The 17939-nt window shown below is 54.4% G+C and overlaps 1 protein-coding gene across 3 annotated transcripts in view; it reads left to right on the plus strand.

The window, feature by feature from the left end:
* The first annotated feature begins 2925 nt into the window (after positions 1 to 2925).
* The window catches only part of ENPEP (glutamyl aminopeptidase), a 29043-nt gene continuing 14029 nt past the window's right edge, over positions 2926 to 17939 (plus strand). Inside the window, exons 1-7 of one of the 3 annotated variants that reach the window (XM_078607433.1) lie at positions 2926 to 3014; positions 5176 to 5394; positions 9562 to 9692; positions 10022 to 10362; positions 11608 to 11749; positions 15423 to 15554; positions 17270 to 17390. In XM_078607433.1, the coding sequence (XP_078463559.1) occupies positions 5196 to 5394; positions 9562 to 9692; positions 10022 to 10362; positions 11608 to 11749; positions 15423 to 15554; positions 17270 to 17390 (1066 nt within the window). In that variant the 5' untranslated portion in view covers positions 2926 to 3014; positions 5176 to 5195. Of the gene's footprint in view, positions 3084 to 5175; positions 5395 to 9561; positions 9693 to 10021; positions 10363 to 11607; positions 11750 to 15422; positions 15555 to 17269; positions 17391 to 17939 lie in introns of all 3 variants that reach the window. The other 2 variants (XM_078607435.1, XM_078607436.1) reach the window with 2 other exon arrangements.

Raw genomic sequence — 17939 nt, forward strand, 5'->3', positions numbered from 1 at the left:
CCATACTAATCGGAGCTCGCTAGCGGTCCGAGCACCAACACACAAACACAAAGTTCACCCGTGTAGCCTTGACAGACTGTCGGGTCAAGTGCTGCTGGCGAGCAGCACCTAATGGAGGCCGGCACGGCACACGATGAGGGGGGGGGGCAGTCGGCACCACTCCCGGCCGCCTTTGTCTTCCTGGTGGCGTTGTTTACACGCGCGCACGCCATAGACTACACGGAGAGGTATTTGTGTGTGTATAGCAGCAGTGGGGAGACAAAGGCGGCCGGGCGTGGCGCTGGCAACACCACCACCCCCCTCGTGTGCCACAGTGCCGCTACTCTCTTAACAACAGTTGCCCCAACAGTCTGTGCAGGCTATACGGGGGACCTTTGTCTTTGTGGATGAGTGTGTGATGTTGGGGGGGGGGGGTATGTAGCGGTTAGCGCTGCGCTTCGAAACCCGGCGTCCCGAGTTCGATTCCCGCTCACGGTCAACATCAGCGGCGATTATCTGAACCGATCCTGGGCCTCCCCCCCCCCCCTCCCCCCCGTTGATGAGTACCTGGTGCGATGTGTGAACATCACCACTGACAAAGTGGCGATGAGACAAAGGCGGTCCCGGCGGGGGGTGGAGGGGGGGGGTCCTTGTCTTTAAATGTTTCAACAAAGCGCCATCGTCACGCTGGCGCAGCCACTAGAGGGCGCCATTGTCAAGCCACGCGCCAGTTCTAGTGGCGTTTCAGCGCTTTTAAATAGTAAAGACGACAACGTCACACGAGACGGGGGGGGGGGGGGTGCTGGGGTGGGGTGGTTGGTGTGTGGGCAAGAAACCACGCCCGGCCGCCTTTGTCTCCCCCCCTCCCTTTCCCCGTGTTGATGTAGAGACACCGCTCCAGGTAAAAAGGCGTTTTGAGGCGGAGTCGACCTCGAGCGAGTCCCAGGGGGGCCGGTTCCAGGGCATTCGTCTGGTGGTGTTGGGTCGGGCGCGGCCGTGATCGGGATTCGAACTCGGGTCTCAGTTGGGAGCTTCTCTTCGAGCCCGGGGCGGCCTCGCCAAGACGCCCCGGGACGCGTTCACGGCACGATGAGGGCTGCTGCTCCATTCGGATGTGTTTGGCCGTGAGTTGTTTTGTAGTTTGTGTTGGCTGCGTGCAAGTCTGTGGGTCTCTGTGCGAGTCTCTGTGTGAGTCTATGGGGTCTCTGTGTGAGTCTCTGTGTGAGTCTATGGGGTCTCTGTGTGAGTTTATGCGTGAGTCTATGGGTCTCTGCGTAAGTCTGTCTGTCTCTGCGTGAGTCTGTGCGAGTATGTGGTTCTCTGTGTGAATCAGGGTCTCTGTGGGAGTCTCTGTGTGAGTCTGTGGGTCTCCGTGTAAGTCTCCGTGTAAGTTTCTGTGTGAGTCTATGTGCGAGTATGTGTCTGTGTTAGTCTCTGTGCGAGTATGTAGATCTGTGATTCTACGTATCTGTGAGTTTGGGTCTAATTGGGTCTATGTGTGAGTGGGTTTCTGTGAGTTTCTGGCTCTGCGAGTGTGTTAGTGTTATGGGTCTCTCTGTAAGTGTGTGGGTCTATGTGTGGGTCTGTGGGTCTCTGTGTGAGTCGATGGCTCTCCGTGTGAGTCTGTGGCTCTCTGTGTGAGTCGATGGCTCTCTGTCTGAGTCTGTGGCTCTCCGTGTGAGTCTGGCTCTCCGTGTGAGTCTGTGGCTCTCTGTGTGAGTCTATTGGTCCTCGTGTGAGTCTGGCTCTCTGTGTGTGTCTGTGGCTCTCTGTGTGAGTCGATTGCTCTCCGTGTGAGTCTGGCTCTCTGTGTGTCTGTTGCTCTCTGTGTGAGTCGATGGCTCTCTGTGAGTCTATGGGTCTCCGTGTGAGTCTGTGGCTCTCCGTGTGAGTCGATGGCTCTCTGTGCGAGTCTGTCTCTCTGTGCGAGTCTATGGGTCTCTGTGCGAGTCTGTGGCTCTCTGTGTGAGTCTGTGTCTCTCTGTGTGAGTCTGTGTCTCTCCGTGCGAGTCTGTGTCTCTCTGTGCGAGTCTGTGGCTCTCCGTGCGAGTCTGTGGCTCTCCGTGCGAGTCTGTGTCTCTCCGTGCGAGTCTGTGTCTCTCTCTGCGAGTCTGTGGCTCCCCGTGCGAGTCTGTGTCTCTCCGTGCGAGTCTGTGTCTCTCCGTGCGAGTCTGTGGCTCTCCGTGCGAGTCTGTGGCTCTCCGTGCGAGTCTGTGGCTCTCCGTGCGAGTCTGTGTCTCTCCGTGCGAGTCTGTGGCTCCCCGTGCGAGTCTGTGTCTCTCCGTGCGAGTCTGTGTCTCTCCGTGCGAGTCTGTGTCTCTCCGTGCGAGTCTGTGGCTCTCCGTGCGAGTCTGTGGCTCTCCGTGCGAGTCTGTGGCTCTCCGTGCGAGTCTGTGGCTCTCCGTGCGAGTCTGTGGCTCCCCGTGCGAGTCTGTGGCTCCCCGTGCGAGTCTGTGGCTCCCCGTGCGAGTTTGTGGCTCCCCGTGCGAGTCTGTGGCTCCCCGTGCGAGTCTGTGGCTCCCCGTGCGAGTCTGTGGCTCCCCGTGCGAGTCTGTGGCTCCCCGTGCGAGTCTGTGGCTCTCCGTGCGAGTCTGTGTCTCTCCGTGCGAGTCTGTGGCTCTCCGTGCGAGTCTGTGGCTCTCCGTGCGAGTCTGTGGCTCCCCGTGCGAGTCTGTGTCTCCCCGTGCGAGTCTGTGTCTCTCCGTGCGAGTCTGTGGCTCTCCGTGCGAGTCTGTGGCTCTCCGTGCGAGTATGTGGCTCTCCGTGCGAGTCTGTGGCTCTCCGTGCGAGTCCGTGGCTCTCCGTGCGAGTCTGTGGCTTTCCGTGCGAGTCGAGTCTGTGGCTCTCTGTGTGAGTGGCTGAGGGACCAGGAGGTGTAAAGCCGTGAGACCTCGAGGGGGAGGTGGAGGGGGAGGTGGAGGGACAGCGGGTGGGGGGGGAGGTTCAGCAGGAGCCAGGAGGATGATTGGTGGATTCCAAAGTCCACACGAAGTCTTCACTCAGACCCGGAGAGGAGAGCTGCATAGGAGAGCAAGGTAACTCATATCATCATCTTCATCATCATCATCGTCGTCGTCACCACGAAGATGGGACATCTGTGAAAAGTAACTTGATAGTTCTTCGGATTCTGAAGATGGGCATTGCGTGGACACGCACAATCATCACCATCGCCAAACAACATCATCATCATCGCCAAACAACATCATCATCATCGTCAGTCATTTATTTTCATCACCACGAACATCATCACCATCATCATTCATTAGGGTGTATGTGCACACGTGTGTGTGCGTATGGGGAGCGGTAGTGTAGCGATTAGCGCGCTGCGCTGTGAACCTGGCGACCCGGGTTCGATTCCCGCTCACGGCTAACATCAGTGACGATGATCTGAACTGGGCCTCCCCTAGGTCGACTCAGCCTTAAATGAGTACCTGGTGCGGTGTGTAAACATCGCCACTGGGGAGACAAAGGCGGTCGGGCGTGGTGCTGGCCACCCACCCCCTCGTGTACCGTTTCGGCCTTCATAGGTGCTCGCTAACAGCACTTGCCCCTACAGTCTGTTAAGGCTATACGGGGGATTTTTGTCTTTGTCTATCTTTGTGTGTGCGTATTAACCCGGTGGTCCGAGTTCGATTCCCGCTCACGGCGATTTTCTGAACCAGCCCTGGTCCTCCCGTAGATCGACTCGGCCTCAAACGAGTCCTCGGCGCGGTGTGTAAAATGTAAACTCAACTTTATTCTCACCAGCAAATGCCCCTTGAGCGACAGAGCTCATTTTTTTCCAGAAGCTCCCCGAAGTGGCTGATCACGCGGACATGCACAGCAGCCGAAGAGTATAAACGCGTGATGTTGCGTCGAAACGTGGAGGGTAAAACCGGGGGACCCGGAGAAAAATCCACACGAACACGGGGAGAGAGAGACAGAGAGAGTGGGGGGGCACGCAAATCCGAAATAAACAGCGGGCGTCAGGGTCTGGATCGAACGCGCGACCTCCTGTATACCAGGCGAGGTAGTCAACATCTCGGCACCGTAGAGCCACGAGGGAGACAAAGGCGGCCGGGGGTGGTGCTGGCTACCGACCCCCTCGTGTGCCGTGCCGGCCTGCATAGGTGCTCGCTAACAGCACTTGCCCCCTACAGTCTCACAGGCTACACGGGGGATCTTTGTTTTTATATATGATGAAGTGGGGAGCGGTTGTGTAGTGGTTAGCACGCTGCGCCAAGAATCCGCTCGACTCAGCCTTCAATGAGAAATCTGGTTGCGTTGTGTAAAACAACATCAGCTTGAGGGAGACAAAGGCGGCCGGGCGTGGTGGCGTTGGCACCAGGAACCCCCTCTGTCGACCCAGCCTCAAATGACTACAGTACCTGGTGCGGTGTGTAAACATCACCAGTGGAGAGACAAAGGCGGCCGGGAGTAGCTCTAGCCTTAATAGGTGCTCGCTAACAACACTTGTCTCAAAAGTCTGTTAAGGTTATACAGGGAATGTTTTTCTTTATTTCAGTGAGTGAGTGAGTTGGTGGTGGTGGTGGTGAGTGAGTGAGTTGATTTTTGGCATTGGTCCGCCAATGTCAAAGAGCAGTCGTCGTTGGTACCGACAATTTGAGGAAGCAGCGCGCTGTTTATGTAAGGGGAAGAGCACGGTGCGACCACGCACCTCGGAGGAAAACGTGAATTCAACTATCGTCTCGATGTTGTCCGTACAGCAGGGTGGAGGGAACATAGAGCATTTATAAAATGGTTAGTTCAACTTGATAACTCTATTAAACCGTTTGTAACTTTTTGTGTGATTGTAACATGTTGCCATCGTGACATATACTGCTTTGAAATTGGGTCCATGTGTTTGAACACTGTAGAAGAAAATGAAAGTGTCCAGAAACATCACCATAGGCCAGAAAATAAACACACAACGGGACGTACGGCTCATTCGATGCGGTATATGTGTCTATTGCTGATGCTGCTGCTGATGCTTCTACCGTTTCTGATGATGCTGCTGATGCTTTGACTCGTGTTGCTGATTATGCTTCTACTACTTTTGCTGATGGCAATGCTGCTGATGCTTTCGACTGCTGCTTTTTCAAATACTACTGTTGCTGCTTCTTACTGCTGTTGCTGATGATGCTTCTTACTGCTGTTGCTGATGATGCTTCTACTACTGCTGTTGCTGATGCTTCTACTGCTGCTGTTGTTTCCCAGGAAGAGCCACGACCCCCAAGATGGAGATGGATGGTAAACTCCAACCACGGCAGCGACGCCGCCGGCCCTTGAAAAGGCTTATCGTCCTGGGCGCCGCCCTCATCCTGGGCCTGTCCTTGGCCCTGGGCCTGGGCCTTGGCCTGGGCCTCAAGGGCTCGGAGTGCGACGAGAAGGGGGACAGCACCAAACCTCCCCCTCCTCCTCCTGGCGGCAGCACCAGTGAGTTAGCAGCAGCAGCAGCAGCATCATTATCATTATCAGCAGAAGTAGCAGCAGCATTATCCTTAGCAGCAGCATCATTATCATTATCAGCAGAAGTAGCAGCAGCATCAACATTAGCAGCAACATCATTTTCATCATTATCAGCAGAAGTAGCAGCAGCATCAACATTAGCAGCAGCATCATTATCAGCAGAAGTAGCAGCATCATCCTCAGCATGATCAGCATCATCACCACCACCACTATCATGGTATCATTACCTTCAGCACGATCAGAAGCAGCAGTATCATTATCAGAAGTAGCATCATCATCCCCACCATGATCAGCAGTATCAGCAGCATCATCGTCATCAGCAGAAGTAGTATCATCATTCTCAGCATGATCAGCAGTAAAATCATAATCGTTATCATCATCACCATCATCACCATCATGGTTTCATCATCTTCAGCATGATCAAAAGCAGCATCATTATCAGCAGAAGTAGTAGCAGTATCATTCTCAGCATGAGCAGCAGCAGCAGCATCAGCAGCAGCATCATCAGCAGGAGCATCATTATTATAATAAGCAGAAATACTGTATCATCATCAGCATTAGCAGCATCATAGTTATCCTCATCATCAGCAAGATCATCAATAGTTGATTGATCATTACATTGCTGCCACTGTCCTGTTGACTATTTTCAAGGTAGTAATGGATATCTTCATCGTTATCATCATCAATGGCAATGCTTTAATCATCAGCCGTTGAACAAAGGCGGTGGTCGCCACATCGCACGGCGCTTTCAGATGCGCTTTTGCGGCCGTCTGGAACGTTCTTCCCTCCGATATGAGGAAGCCACTGGGGCTATGCACTTTCAAATAATTGAATTGAATACTATTTTATTTAGAACTGCTTTTTGTGGTGAGTTTGTTGTCCCGTACCTCCGATTAGCACCGTTGGCTACATGAATGCCGAGACAAAGATCCCCCCTATAGCCTGAGCAGACTGTTGAGGCAAGTGCTGTAAGCGAACACCTAGTAAGGCCGGCAACGGCACACGAGGGGGTGGGTGACGCGCCCAGTCGCCTTTGTCTCCCCAGTGGCGATGTTTAAACACCGCACCAGCTATTTGAGGCTGAGCCGACCTAGGCGAGGACCAGGACTGGTCTAGAGAATCGTCACTGGTGTCGGCCGTGAGCGGAAATCAACCTCGGCTCGTGGGGCACGTAGCGCAGCGTGCTAACCGCTGCGCCACCGCTCCTCAGTAACACACAAACACACGTGTACACTCACCGAGACACACCCAGACACCAAGACCCCTGAGGCCTTGAACCATGAACCCAGCATCTCTCAGTGTCTCCGCCACGGCCATGATGAAACCTACCGAGTCGCCGCGTGACTGGACGGGTTACTCTGTAACGGGCCGAGCGAGTGACCTTTACACGGCCACTCACCACCTGGTCAATTTTCAATTAAACCGGTCCTTGGCTCTCTACAGCGTCCACCTCGTAACTCGCCGCAAAGGGGATAGGGGCCGTCCATAAATGACGTCACGCACCTGGGGGGGGGGGGGGGTCAGACATTTGTGACGATGTGTGACGAGGGGGGAGGGTGTTTGAGAAATGTGACATCACATCAAAATGCGCAACTTTAAATAAATATAGACAACACGTTCTACTTAATTAAATAGACTTTGTAATAAATGTTTTCTCCTACAACATCAGAGTGCAGCGTCACATTAAATACGCACTACAATGACAATAGTTTAAAGCGATTTGAAGCATGTTTTTTTGGGGGGGGGGGGGGCAGAGCTTTGTGACGTCATATTTGAGGGGGGGTCTGACTTTTTGTGACACTGTGTGACGAAGGGGGGGGGGGGTGAAAAATCGTCTAAAATCGCGTGACGTCATTTATGGACGGCCCCTTATACGTTCCGGAGATGCTCGTCAATTTGTATATTTCGCGGATTATGATATTGGCCCACGAATAACCAATTTTTTTTGAACGAATGACCTGACATGAATACGTTAATAATCTATGAAACATATTTAAATGATCCCATCGCTTTGTGCCATGTATGTTGAACTTCGTTTGCACCGTACGTAGCTAACCGTGCTAATTTCATCGCTTTATCTGATCAATTTATCTCCATCACTTGTATCTCTCGGCACATTCGCGTCGAGTGCCAGATGCGATTCGCGGATAGCAAGTTCGTGAACGCGGAGGGGACACCGTGGGCATCTGACAGTTCACCAGCAACGGTTCAAGTGAGCCGGACTGCTGATGAGAAAATAAATGTCAAAACTGGTCCTCGGCTATAAACGCCTGGCATTTCACCAGCATTGGCTCAAGCCAGCCTGTTTCATGATGAGACACTGCATGTTGGAACCGCTCCCGAGTTTTGCCGCGCGTGCTTGCAATATCATCATCACATGGCAGGTGCAATGCTCTCTCAACCTTGTCTAAACCACCACCTCGGCGGAGCTGAACATGCAGCAGTGACGCAGAGAGACACGCGTACACCGCCTTCGTCTTCATGAGGACTCGTCAGCGTGGCACAGCCGTCAACGCTCGAGACATTGGGTAGCGCCACTTGTTGTAGAGGTCAACGGTTCGAGTCCAGCGGCCACCCTGGTTAATACTGCGGTCGTGTGTTTGAATCGTAATGACACTTAGTCCTCACCTCACTCACAGTGGACGTTCAAGATCCTGTGACGTCCTGCGCAAGAGGAGGGCCATCGCGTGGCACCACGGTGGCTAGGGATGCTAACTACCTCGCCGGGTATGCGGGAGGTCGTGAGTTCGATCCCGACCTTGACGCTTGCTGCTGTATATTTGGAGTTTGCGTCTCTCTCTCATCATCACCACGGTGGCTAGGAGATGTTAACGACCTCGCCGGGTATGCGGGAGGTCGTGAGTTCGATCCCGACCTTGACGCCTGCTGCTGTATATTTGGAGTCTGCATGTCTCTCTCATCATCATCATCATCACGGTGGCTAGGAGATGTTAACTACCTCGTCTGGTATGCAGGAAGTCGTGGGTTCGATCCCGACCCTGACGCCTGCTGCTGTATATATGGAGCTCACATGGATTTATTTTCTCCGGCTCCTCCGGTTTTTCCCTCCACCTTCAGAAACATGCGGGCGTTGTTGCTGCCCCCCCCCGCCCGCCCCTCGTGTGCCGTGCCGGCCTTCAGAGATGCTAGTCGCGAGCAGAACTTGCCCCAAAAGTTTGCCAAGTCTTTACGAGGGGTCTTTGTCTTTGTGAGTGAGTGTTGTGGCCTGCTGTGTTTTCGTGGTTGCATTGCGTGCCGGCGTTGTGACCCCACCCCAGGTATGTGTTCGGTTTATATCCACAGCTCCAATAATGCACTATAAGACCTCCTAACAATGGGAACACAGCCTCATCGGACAGGACTTTGCTCTCTCACCGATAGCGCGTATCTAATCGCTCGCGGAAACAGGGGTTCGTTCGGTTGTTAGCAGTTTTTAATTTTTATTTTACCCGAGTCTCAGTTTTTGTCTGCAACGGGACCTGCAAGTGCTGTGTTGAGCTTGGGGATACGTGGCTAATGGAGAGGGTCGTTGCCTTTCAATGCTGAGCACTTCACCAGAATTCGTTGCTGATGAAATGTCGAAACCGTTGCCTGCCTATAAACACCAAGCAGTTTTAACAGCAGTGGCTCCAGCAATGCCTGACCCTGCTGACGCGACACTGGGTGTCACCATCATCATCCCTCCCTTCGGTGGCGCGAGTAGCGGATAAAACAGATGCAACTTCGTGGTTTCCCTATGGATAGATCCACCCCCCCGCCATAGGAATGTTGAATCTCCACCACTGGCTCTGCGGGGCTGTACACAGGCGATGAGCCGCCGGTGCCTCGACGCTCATTCGGGCCAGAGCGTCCAACTCCCGCTGAATCTGTGCGGGAGTCCGTCTGTCCGTCTACGCGCGGGTGCGATGGGGCAAGCGCTACTCCGTTTAAGCCATTTAACTATTAAACTAAATCTTGATTTGAAGCTTTTGTGACCGCAGGAATCCATAGGGGTGGGGGGAAAGGGGTGAAGGTGAGGGGGAAGAGTCCATAGTCTTTGGTTATTTCGGTAAAGTCACGTAGGTAGAAAATCAAATCAATCAGAATCAGCCTGAACCCTCCCTCTCTCGCCCCTAACCTCCCCCCCCACCCCAGCAGCCCCCCCGGTGCCCCCGACCGATCCCCCTGGATTTTGCCCCCCCCGATCCTCCGTTGGCGATGGTCCTTGGAACGACTTCCGTCTGCCCAGGGACACCGTGGCACAGCACTACGACGTGGACATAGAGGTGTGGCACCTCGCTGGGGGGACACGCGGGGGGGGGGAACACACGGGGGGGGGGCACGGGGGGGGACACGAGGGGCAACACATGGGGGGGGGGACACACGGGGGGGGCACACGGGGGAACACACCGGGGGACATGGGGGTACACGTCAAGCAATCTCAATCTCACCACACACCTCTGCACGTTCCATAACCTGCATGACTCTTCCCCCATCCGCCTCCACCCCTTTCCCCCCACCACCCACCCCCACCCCCACCCCCACCATTTTTATCTCCCCTCCAACCCCCTACCACACTTCCACCAATCTCCCCACGACCCCCCCCCCCCCGCAGGTGCCCGACCTGGCGGGCTCCACGTACAGCGGCGAGGTCCGCGTCCGCCTCGCGCTTGCGGCCGGCCGGCCCCCCGGCCCTTACCTGCTGGTGCACATCCGCGGCCAGACGCTCACCGCGCAGCCCCTCCTCGAGGAGGTCGTGGGGGGCGCCCGGGTGGCGGTGGCGGTGGCCGACTGCTTCAGCTGGCCGGGCAACGAGTACCTGGTGGTGGAGGCCGAGCGGCCGCTGGAGGGGGGGACGGGGCGCGACGTGGTGCTCACGCTGCGGTTCTCGGCACCGCTCGTCGGGACGCTCGTCGGCTTCTACAGCGTGGCCTACGTGGCCAACCGCACCACGCGGTGAGTGAGTGCTGCGGGGGGCGTGGGGGGGGGGGTAGTGAGCACTGCAGGGGGGGGGGTGTTGTGAGTGCTGGGGTGAGCTCTGGGGTAAGCCCAGTGAGCTTTGGGGTGAGCGCTGGGGTGAGTGTTCTGGTGAGCTCTGGGGGGTGGGGATGTGGTGAGCTCTGCGGAGTAAGCTTTGAGGTGAGCGCTGGGGTGAGCGTTATGGTGAGCTCTGGGGTGAACTCTGGGGTGAGCCCAGTGAGCTTTGGGGTGAGCACTGGGGTGAGTGTTGGTGGGTGAGTGGCGACGATGTCACCGTGGGGCCGTTGACAAATGCCACGTCGCGGAGGGAGCGACGGATCTGGGTCTCTCTCCCCCTCCGTTGCTTCGCACGCCGTGGTGGCTGGAGATGTTAACTCCCTCGCCAGGTATGTGAGAGGTCGCGGGTTCCATTGCGACTCTGATGCCTGCTGTACATTTGGAGTCTGTGTGTGTCTCTCTCTCTCCCCGTGGTGGTCGTGTGGATTTCTCTCCGGGTCCTCCGGTTTTTCCCCCTTCACATTTATTATCGACGTGCGTTCACTTGGCTGCGATTAATTTCCACGCGATAGCCACTTGGCCAAGCTATCATCATCTGTGGCCGGGTCGCTTCTGCAAAGGAGCTGCATAGATCAGTTGGGTCTTATCTGGTATGATAAAAAAATAGTAGTTCAGTAGCAGCAGCAGTAGCAGCAGTAGCAGCAGTAGCAGCAGTAGCAGCAGTAGCAGCAGTAGCAACAGTAGCAGCAGTAGCAGCAGTAGCAGCAGTAGCAGCAGTAGCAGCAGTAGCAGCAGTAGCATACTCTCGCTCTGTGTCCAGTGTCCTGCCTCTTGCACATGCTCGTGGGGTCCATAATGGGCGAGTCGGAGACACGGAGCCTCTCCCCTCCCTCTCTCCCTCCTACCTCTCCCAGTTCTCTCTCATTTTTTTTACGATCAGAGGAAACAAGAAGATGCTCGGTGTAGTCGGCACTTTGCTTCATTCATCATTTTTTTTGTTTAGCTTTTTTTCAATACTTTGCTTTATGTGCCCCCCTTTTTAAATTAAAGATTTCACAAAAGATTTCACTCTCTTCTCTCCCACTTCTTATACCGCTTCTCTCTCTCTCTCTACCCCCTCTCTCTACCCCCCCCCTTCTTTCTCTACACCTTCTCTGCCTACTCTATGTCTATATTAGTAACAAAAATTCTGTTCTCTCTCCTCTCCTCCCTCGCCCCTCTCAGCTACATCGCGGCCACGGACCACGAACCGACGGACGCGCGCAAGTCCTTCCCGTGCCTGGACGAGCCCGACAGGAAGGCGACGTTCACGGTGACGCTCTCCTACCCCGCGGACTACTCGGCGCTCTCCAACATGCCACCAGAGGTACTCGCCCGCTCGCTTACTTACTCCCTCGTTCACTTGCTTGCTCTAACACTCACTCGCTCAACCATTCACTCACTCGCCCACTCGCTCACTCGCTCAACCGTTCACTCACTCGCCCACTCGCCCGCTCGCTCACTCACTTGCCCGTTCACTTGCTTGCTCTAACACTCACTCGCTCAACCATTGACTCACTCGCCCGCTCGCTCACTCACTCCCTCGTTCACTTGCTTCCTCACACACTCACTCGCTCAACCGTTCACTCACTCGCCCACTCGCCCGCTCGCTCACTCACTCGCCCGTTCACTTGCTTGCTCTAACACTCACTTGCTCAACCATTGACTCACTTGCCCGCTCGCTCACTCACTCCCTCGTTCACTTGCTTCCTCACACACTCACTCGCTCAACCGTTCACTCACTCGCCCACTCACCCGCTCGCTTACTCACTCGCCCTTTCACTTGCTTGCTCTAACACTCACTCGCTCAACCATTGACTCACTCGCCCGCTCGCTCACTCACTCCCTCGTTCACTTGCTTCCTCACACACTCACTCGCTCAACCGTTCACTCACTCGCCCACTCACCCGCTCGCTTACTCACTCGCCCGTTCACTTGCTTGCTCTAACACTCACTCGCTCAACCATTGACTCACTCGCCCGCTCGCTCACTCACTCCCTCGTTCACTTGCTTCCTCACACACTCACTCGCTCAACCGTTCACTCACTCGCCCACTCGCCCGCTCGCTCACTCACTCGCCCGTTCACTTGCTTGCTCTAACACTCACTTGCTCAACCATTGACTCACTTGCCCGCTCGCTCACTCACTCCCTCGTTCACTTGCTTCCTCACACACTCACTCGCTCAACCGTTCACTCACTCGCCCACTCACCCGCTCGCTTACTCACTCGCCCGTTCACTTGCTTGCTCTAACACTCACTCGCTCAACCATTGACTCACTCGCCCGCTCGCTCACTCACTCCCTCGTTCACTTGCTTCCTCACACACTCACTCAACCATTCACTCACTCGCCCACTCACTCGCCTGTTCACTTGCTCACACACTCACTTGCTCAACCATTCACTCACTCGCCCACTCACTCACTCGCCCACTCGCTCACTCACTCGCCCACTCGCTCACTCACTCGCCCATTCACTTGCTCATACACTTACTCGCTGAACCGTTCACTCACTCGCCCACTCGTTCACTCACTCGCCCATTCACTTGCTCACACACTCACTCGCTCAACCGTTCACTCACTCGCCCACGTGCTCACTCACTCACCCGTTCATTTGCTTGCTCACAAACTCACTCGCTCAACCGTTCACTCACTCGCCCACTCGCTCACTCACTCCCCCATTCACTTGCTCACACACTTACTCGCTGAACCGTTCACTCACTCGCCCACTCACTCGCCCATTCATTTGCTCACACACTCACTCGCTCAACCGTTCACTCACTCGCCCACGCGGTCACTCACTCACCCGTTCATTTGCTCACATACTCACTCGCTCAACCGTTCACTCACTTGCCCACTCGCCCGATCGCTCACTCAATCGCCCGTTCAATCGCTCACACACTTACTCACTCGCTAACTCACTTGCTAACTCACTCACTCGCTAACCCACATGCTCACTCACACGCTTGTCCACTCACTCTCTCGCATACCTGGTCGCCCACTCGCCTTTCTGCTCATTCACTGCACGCACAGACAGACAGACCCAGGTGCCATGGGTTGACTGAGATGATCGGCAGATGCACCGACGGTGCTCACCACTTTGCCACTTGTTGTGAGCATCGCTCCTCCGCCTTCCGTCGCCTGAAATTGCACCTGGCCTAGCACTGACCAGTAGCGTCATTCACCACCATCCTCCTCCTCCAAAGAGGCCGACTTTTACACCTCTGGTACCGGTCATCGGCAAATCCACTCAGCTCCACATCTCCCTGTAGCGCATCAGTCCATCTCTTCTTAAGCCCACTAACCCATCCACTCACCCACCCACTTACTCAACGACTCACTCACTCACCCATGCACTCACCCATCCACTCAACCATGAGTCTATCTTTTCTCCAGCCCGTGCCGTGCCCGTTTAGCCCCCGCTGTCTCACCAAACGGAAGTTGCTTGGGAATGAGGTGGCTGGCAGAGTTTGGGATGGTGATGATGATGGTGGTGATTTAAGATGGCGATGATGGTGATAATGATTAAGATGGTGATTGATGGTGATGATGATTAAGATGGTGATGATTAAGATGGTGATGATTAAGATGGTGATGATTAAGATGGTGATGATTAAGATGGTGACGATCTTGGTGATGGTGATGATGATTATGGTGATGATAGTGGTGATGATAGTAGTACTGGTGTTGATCATAATGATCGTGGTGATGATTGTGATAATGATGATGGTCATGATGGTGGTGATGATGATGGTGATGATAATGATGGTGATCATTGTGGTGATGATGATGGTGATGATGATGATGGTGATCATTGTGGTGATGATGATGGTGATGATGATGATGGTGATGATGATGATGATGGCAATGATTGTGGTGATGATGATGATGGTGATGATGGCCCTGATGGTGATGATGATAATGGTGGTGATTATGATGGTGATGATGGTGGTGATTATGATAATGATGGTGATGATGATGATGGCAATGATCTTGGTGATGGTGATGATGGTGATTATGATAATGGTGATGATGATGATGGCCCTGATGGTGATGATGATGGTGATGATGGTGATGATGATGATGGCCCTGATGGTGATGATGATTGTGGTGATAATAATGATGGTGATGATGATGGTGGTGATGATGATGGTGATGATGATGATGGTGGTGATGATGGTGATGATGATGATGATGGTGGTGATGATGGTGATGGTGATGATGGTGGTGGTGATGATGGTGGTGATGATGGTGATGATGATGGTGATGATGATGGTGATGATGATGGTGGTGATGATGATGGTGATGATGATGATGGTGATGATGATGGTGATGATGGCCCTGTTGATGATGATGGTGATGATGGTGATGATGGTGGTGATGATGATGATGGTGATGATGGTGGTGATGATGATAATGATGATGGTGGTGATGATGATAGTGATGATGTTGATGATGATTGATGATGATTGATGATGATGGTGATGGTGATTTTGGTGATGGTGATGATGGTGATGGTGATGATGGTGATGATGATGATGGTGATGATGATGGTGATGATGATAATGATGATGGTGGTGATGATGATGATGGTGGTGATGATGATGGCAATGATCGTGGTGATGGTGATGATGATGGTGATGATGGTGATGATGATTGTGGTGATCATGGTGGTGATGATGATAATGGTGATGATGATAATGGTGATGATGATAGTGATGATGATTGTGGTGATAATGGTGGTGATGATGATAATGGTGGTGATGATGATGATGGTGATGATGATGATGGTGAAGATGATTGTGGTAATCATGGTGGTGATGATGGTGATGATGGTGATGATGATGATGGTGATGATGATGGTGATGATGATAATGGTGATGATGGTGATGATGATAGTGATGATGGTGGTGATGATGATAATGATGATTGTGGTGATCATGGTGGTGATGATGGTGATGATGATGGTGATGATGATGGTGATGATGATGGTGGTGATGTAGGAGAATGGCACACACGGCTCGGGGCTGAAGTGGACGAGGTTTGCGCGCTCCGTGCCGATGAGCACCTACCTCGTCTGCTTCGCCGTGCACCAGTTCATCTTCGTGGAGCGCATCTCGTCCCGCGGCGTGCCGGTGAGACACGGAGGCACATGCAGAGAGACACGGAGGTACATGCAGAGAGACACGGGGCCACATGCAGAGAGAAACGGAGACACGCATAGAGAGACTCGGACACACGCGTGGAGAGACACGGGGACACGTGGAGAGACACGGGGACACTTGGAGAGACACGGGGACACGAGGAGAGACACGGGGACACGTGGAGAGAGACACGGGGACACGTGGAGAGACACGGGGACACGTGGAGAGACACGGGGACACACGTGGAGAGAGACACGGGGACACGTGGAGAGACACAGGGACACGCAGAGAGACACGGGGACATGCGCAGAGAGATACGGGGACACACGCGGAGAGACACGGGGACACGTGGAGAGACACGGGGACACACGTGGAGAGACACGGAGACACATGTGGAGAGATACGGGGACACGCAGAGAGACACGGGGACATGCGCAGAGAGACACGGGGACACACGCGGAGAGACACGGGGACACACGCAGAGAGACACGGGGACACACACAGAGAGACACGGGGACACGTGGAGAGACACGGGGATACACGCAGAGAGACACGGGGACACGCTCACACGCGTGCGTTGATGATTACCTTGCCATGTCTCCCCAAGGGGCTAATTTCAGTCGGGTTCATGGAGGTTCAAGTGGCCCTCGACAGCGGCCATGCAGGGCGGGGACGCCGCTTTGAAGTGGACCCATTTGGACTCGCGATTGCGTGCGTGTGTGTACGCACGTGTGTGTGTGTGTACGCGCGTGTGTGTGTGTACGCGCGTGTGTGTGTGTGTGTGTGTACGCGCGTGTGTGTGTGTACGCGCGTGTGTGTGTGTGTGTGTGTACGCGCGTGTGTGTGTGTACGCGCGTGTGTGTGTGTACGCGCGTGTGTGTGTGTGTACGCGCGTGTGTGTGTGTGTACGCGCATGTGTGTGTGTACGCGGTGCCGGACGGGCAACACTGTCGTGGGCAGTGCTGTGGGGGGAGGGCCATTGGCCTCTCCCCTCATGGCGTCTGTGACCACCACAGTGGCTAAACGGGGGCTCTGGACGGGTGCGAGGGGCTGGTAACCCCTCCACCTTCAATTAATTACCACTAAACTACGATATAAACAAAAACCTATAACAAATAAGCTTGTGCCGGAGGCCGAGCTGGCCTGCAGGAAGCCCAGTAGCTGTTTTGATGCTCGCCGCAAGCGATCTTAGCCATGAGCGGGAATCGAACTCGGGTCGCCGGAGTACGTGGTGCATACGCAACCAACCATTGCGCCACCGCTCCCCATAGTATATACACACACATGCGCGCACAAAATAAGCAAAAATATCTCCCACGTGCAGTCCCACACCCAAACAAGAGGAAGTGGGAGCGACTATTTTTTTTGGGGGGGGGGGGGCCATGCTGACACTTGGTTAATTTGTTATTTATTTTATCTTACCAGGTAAGGCCCCGCTGAGCCTTGCAGCACTTTTTTGTAGAAGCGACCTGGGCATCACCAATGACAGCTCAACGAAGTGGGATTATCACGTGGACATTCATAGCAGTAGCCAAATAGTACTGCTATTAAAAAATATACACGTAACAGCCGTCGTGGTTGGGATCGAACCCACGACCTTCTGTATACCATGCGAGGTAGTTAACATCTCGCCACCATGGTCACCACCCCTCCCCCCTCCCCTCCCCCCCCTCCCCCCCCCCCTCCTCCGTGCCCCCCCCCCCCAGCTCCGCGTGTACGTTCAGCCGGAGCAGAAGGTGACGGCCGAGTTTGCTGCGAACGCGACCCACGTGATCTTCGACTACTTTGAGAGCTACTTCGGCATGAACTACTCGCTACCCAAGCTGGGTGCGGTGACGCACGGCCACTCAGCCAGCTGGCCGGTCAGCGAGCGAGGACATTAGCGAGTGAACCAATCAGGGTGTGAGTCTATTCGTGGGTGAGCCAATCGGCGAGTGAGCCAGTCAGTCAGGGAGCGGGCTAATCAGTGAGCCGGCTAGTCAGCCGGCCAAATAGCGGGCCAATCGGTGAGCGAGCCAATCGGTGAGCGAGCCAATCGGTGAGCGAGCCAATCGGTGAGCGAGCCATTGAGTAAGCGAGCCAATCGGTGAGTAAGCCTACAAGTGAGTGGACGCGTGCGTGTATGTGTATATATGTGTGTATATGTGTGAGCGGGAGTCAAGGTTTATAGCGCATTACGCTAACCACTGCACCACCACTCCACACACACACACAACAAAGATCCCCGTATAGCCTCAATAGACTTTTGAGGCAAGTGGTGTTAGCGAGCACTTGCACACACCCACGTGTACACACACAGACATGTGTACTCACCCCCACGCATATCGACACTCTCACGTACACACACGTGTACTCACCTCCCCACATGCACACACG

This window comes from Lampetra planeri, chromosome 27 (assembly GCF_965212315.1).
Source record: "Lampetra planeri chromosome 27, kcLamPlan1.2.h2, whole genome shotgun sequence".
Taxonomy (NCBI): Eukaryota; Metazoa; Chordata; class Hyperoartia; order Petromyzontiformes; family Petromyzontidae; genus Lampetra; species Lampetra planeri.